This window comes from Gossypium hirsutum, chromosome A05 (genome assembly GCF_007990345.1).
Source record: "Gossypium hirsutum isolate 1008001.06 chromosome A05, Gossypium_hirsutum_v2.1, whole genome shotgun sequence".
NCBI lineage: Eukaryota > Viridiplantae > Streptophyta > Magnoliopsida > Malvales > Malvaceae > Gossypium > Gossypium hirsutum.
The window spans coordinates 92,938,574-92,943,060 of NC_053428.1; the positions used below are offsets into that span (position 1 = coordinate 92,938,574).

The window sequence follows — 4,487 nt, forward strand, 5'->3', positions numbered from 1 at the left end:
TTTATTCTAATCAAAGAAATAATTAAGTTCAATGATGCTTTGTCTAGTACTTTTTCTTAATCAATGTTAACTTCAATTATTCATCATACATGTCTACTTCCTTTTTCTCAATGTAGGCCCGACTGCATGCTTCACATTTTCTCCCTTTTCTAAACCTGTTTGGTTAGGGGGCTAATTTATGTCCCTTGCAAGACAGCTCTACCCAATTAATTCATCACATCAATCTAGAACTTCGTCATACTTAGCTCGAATACATGATTTTCATTTAAAGATGAAAAAGGAAAGAGGGCCTCTTTGATTCCTTCTTTTATGATTTTCTTCTAGTCCATCCATTGCCTCTACGGTGCTTAGCATGTGTAGTTTTCTCATTGAATGTTTTGAGGACTCCCCACCCAATCTCAATCGGATTATCTCTAAAATCTCCCATGATTCCTTGTAGGTCCCCCTTTATTTCCAGCTCTCTAATGTTTACATATTTGTGAATATTTAGTTAACCTTTCCAACTGTAACATCCCATCTGTCTAATTTTTCTTTTTCAGAAGCTTTTCTGTCAGCAAGAGACGACAGAAACAAACTGTACTTCCTAACCCTCCTGTCTCCATTTGTTTCAGTCTTAAAAGTATGTTGCTTTGGCTATATAACCTCCAAAGATCTTTCAAGTACACGGAAAAACCTTTCAAAAATCCAGACGTTCACACTCTAGTCCTCATAATTTAAGCCTTAACATGTATATCATGTGCGTGGTCGATTTCATGTTTATTGATATATTGAAACTGGTCAAGCCCACCAATTGTAATGATACAAGGATGGATATGAGCCAAGTTTAGTGAACCCACATCATAGCCTTAAGGTGATGCTGTTTTAGTATATATATGCTTAACATTAAGGTAGTTATATGTGAATCAAGGTAACCTTTTTTATTATTCTCTCAAGTCCATTCCCGATATATTTCCTTCATCACCTCCTACTAGCATGGATTTCAATTCCACACCATCGCCTTCGGAGGTACGTCCAGAGACGATGGACTTCCTTTCGCGTGCATGGTGCGACTTTGCAGTTCATGCTCTACAACCTGAGTTACATGATCAATCGATTGTCATCTTAGACAATCCAACCAAGAAATTTGAAAGTGACTCCCCAATTTCATTCACGGTGAGTAGCAGTGGCAGACTGTACCGTATATAAGATGTTCTATTTGCATATATTGTGTTCATATTGTGCAGTGCAAATGAAATTGAACTAAAGCTCTTGTAAGTGGCAGAAGATGGAGAAAAGCATAAAGATTGATGCTACTGATTTCAACTCTTCTTTGCCACCATGGAAATCCAATGATGTGAAGGTAACATCTATCATACTATTCCATGAATGCTATTACTGGTGTTAACTGTTGAAGTCGCTACTTGTTTTATTTTTCTTTTTATCTGGAAATCAACTTATTAATTTTTTCTATTTTATGTTCAGTCATGGATATGGATGCAACAAGCTATGCATCCAGAACTGAATTACAACAGCTGTCTTCGAAAGAAATGGGTTGGTGCCGATACCATATTGTTCACCTAGTATCTTAAACCATATGAAGTTTGTTTGAATTAGAAAAAAAAAACATTAATATTCAAAGAAATCAGTTTTTACAACTTAATGTCATCTATGATGCTAGATACCGTGGAAGATAGTCCCCTTTAAGGGTATTTCAATCAAGAAATGGTTGAAGGAGATGAAAGCAAAGAGGAAAGAAGAAGAGAGACTACAAAGAGCTGAAGTGCACGCAGCAATATCAGTGGCAGGGCTAGCAGCAGCACTGGCTGCGATTGCCGCTGAAACCTCGAAAAGGAATGATTGTAACCCAACCAAGGAGGCTGCTATAGCCTCGGCAGCTGCTCTGGTTGCCACACAATGCGCCAAAGTGGCAGAAGCAATGGGGGCTAAGAAGGAGCAGCTTGGCAGTGTTATAGGTTCAGCCATGAGTGGTACAAGTGCAAGTGATATCTTAACACTAACTGCTTCAGCTAATGCATGTAAGTATAAATGTAGAAGCTCATCAGGGTTTCAGTATGTTAGGCTCCATATTTTGTATAGAGATCAAGACTTTTAGTAGTAGTAAAGACCAAAGACGATCGAAAACTGTGACCAACTTACGCAGTTTCCAATGCCATTCTGTGCTGATCCTCTAAATCTTATTCTTGTGTAGTAATTTTATTGTAATTATTGTTGTAGCATTAAGAGGAGCTGGTACACTTAAAGCAAGAACAGAATGCAAGAACAGATCCAGTGGCGGTGCCCCCATCCTTCCAATCGAGGACAACAATGATCTTCCGTTCGAGTTTGAGAAGTGCAGGTCAATACTAGCAAAGGGCGCCGAGTTAGGTGTAGAAACACCTGATGGTTAGTAAATTTGGCAGTCTTTGTCTTAAATAAAGATATAAAAGAACTATCAAGGTACAACATTTGAACTTGATTAAACTAGTAAGAGATAAAGATTTGGGATCCGAGTCCTAGCACTCGTACTAATATTCAAGTTATCAATTTATGGTCTATTTGGACTTTGATTCTACTTTTCCTTATCGGGTTACTGTTATTTCTTAACAGGGAAATACATGGTCAGATCAGTGTCCATTGCACTTGATGGTGAATCAAAGGTCATACAGTGAAGCAGAAGTCTTATTTAATTAACAATAGTTACATGCACGGAATCAAATGCTGCAATATAATTTCATTAGTATTAGCTGGCAACTGAAGCCTTAATCAATTTTTCATTCATGATATATGCTTTTCAGGTCATTCTTAAATTAAGAAAGCTCAGCCTGTTAAAAAGCAAGAAAGAATGTGAGTCGCACATTGTCATGATTCTCCTCTTTTCTTTCAATGTAGTACTCCGTTAATTTTTTTAACGAAAAAGTGGTTTAATGATGAAAAGCACATCCAATTTGATCAAAATCCGGATTCTGTAATTCAGGCATTGTACTGGACCAGCATGCCGAGCTGTATAGAGATCCCGAAGCTGAAGAGACTACTGATACATGTTATGTAATCGTGTTGACGACAAATTTTGGGACGATTAAGGTAGACATGGTAGATGATTATCTATGTTATAAGACATGGGCAACAACCATTCATCACATGCTCATGCTTTCCACATCTTATACCAAATATCAACTTCAATTCCCCAAAAACTGAAAATGTTTTTCAGTTATATGCTGCATTACATGCATCTATTTTGAATATTTGTTATAGTGTTGTATATCCATTTACATTGTAATAACTGTTGTTAGACAAAGTATGTTTAATTGGTTGTTAGATTTTGAAACAGTTTATCTCTGTACTCCAGATCTCTCCTCGTTTAACAACAACAAAAAAAAAAAAACTAATTTCATATATACTTCTTTGATTTAGTTCTATGGTCATGGTAGCGAGACAAGGAAATTGGATTTGATATTCAAATTTGGTTGTAAATTTTTTTGGTAGCAAAAGGAGAACACCGAAGGAATTGAAATTATGGGATCCATGCACATCACACACAAGCTGGTGCAAGACCTCCGGTACAGGGTTCATGAATAAATGCAATTCAGGCCGACTACCCAAAGTCATCTTATCCACAATGTTTGCCGCTTTGTTTGCTTAACGTGGAACATGGAACACACTAACAGTCCATTGTGGCTTACACAAATCATGTATTTCCCTTACCAGAGCAAAAAAGGAGAAACTGTCTTGTTAATCAGCTCGACAGCTTCTTTATTATCACTCGCTACTACGAATCTCAGCAAAGCGACGGTCCCAGGCAAGGTCAAGCTATCAAAAATAGCCCATAGCTTAGATTGGAGAACAGTAGCCACCCCAATAATACAAGAAAAACCCAATATTCAATTGCCATTACTATTGTTAATACGGAACTTCGGTGGGGAAGATCTTCAACACACAAACGAAACACGAAAAATAACTCGATCAAAAAAACAAAGCAATAGGATAAGTTTCCAACACGTGTATCAAGCCACTATTTTTAAGATTCTATTTGCCCCTATTTATACTCGGTCTACAAATGAATTTCAAGCAAATGAACCTCGAAACTACAATGAAGCCCAATGATTATTTACATTTTGTACTGAAAAAATAAACCACTAAGAACTGAGCAGGGTAAACAAAAAAAAATTTACTTTCTAAAAAGAATTTTTGCGCTAATTCTTTATAGAACAATTTAACAATAATAAAATATGGACGGGGGATAGAAAGAACTTTTGAGAACTTTTTTCTATATTTTCCAAATGAAACCCACTCCTATTTATAGTAAATTTCATATATTTTCATACGGACAACTTTCAATAAATGTCTTTTCTAAAATAAACATAACTTTTCAGGTAATATTATTTGAATAGTTATAATTTTTTTTCAAAAATCAAGTTATATTACTCTTTATCAATAACCAAAAGACATATCTTTTGATTAATTATATCATTTCATTTATAGTTATTGGAACACTATAAATATTTGAAAAC

General features: G+C 35.9%; 1 protein-coding gene across 2 annotated transcripts; it reads left to right on the forward strand.

The window, feature by feature from the left end:
* Positions 1 to 234: 234 nt before the first annotated feature.
* LOC107957109 (VAN3-binding protein) lies at positions 235 to 3,990 on the forward strand. Of its 2 annotated transcripts, XM_041112610.1 has the most exons (9): positions 436 to 1,152; positions 1,262 to 1,339; positions 1,462 to 1,530; positions 1,658 to 2,015; positions 2,215 to 2,382; positions 2,587 to 2,636; positions 2,775 to 2,823; positions 2,954 to 3,060; positions 3,463 to 3,990. In XM_041112610.1, the coding sequence occupies exons 1-9, from the start codon at positions 973 to 975 to the stop codon at positions 3,553 to 3,555; spliced, it is 1,152 nt and encodes a 383-aa protein (XP_040968544.1). In that variant the 5' UTR covers positions 436 to 972; the 3' UTR covers positions 3,556 to 3,990. The 2 variants fall into 2 exon arrangements, with proteins under 2 accessions (XP_016748034.2, XP_040968544.1); XM_016892545.2 differs by lacking the exon at positions 3,463 to 3,990 and having other exon boundaries at positions 235 to 1,152; positions 2,954 to 3,370.
* The last annotated feature ends 497 nt before the right edge of the window (positions 3,991 to 4,487 follow it).

Coding starts and splice junctions, on each gene's coding strand:
- LOC107957109 (XM_016892545.2), top strand. CDS start 973: ATGGATTTCAATTCCACACCATCGCCTTCGGAGGTACGTCCAGAGACG. Junction 1,340..1,461: donor GGAAATCCAATGATGTGAAG/GTAACATCTATC, acceptor TTTTATGTTCAG/TCATGGATATGGATGCAACA. Junction 1,531..1,657: donor GCTGTCTTCGAAAGAAATGG/GTTGGTGCCGAT, acceptor CTATGATGCTAG/ATACCGTGGAAGATAGTCCC.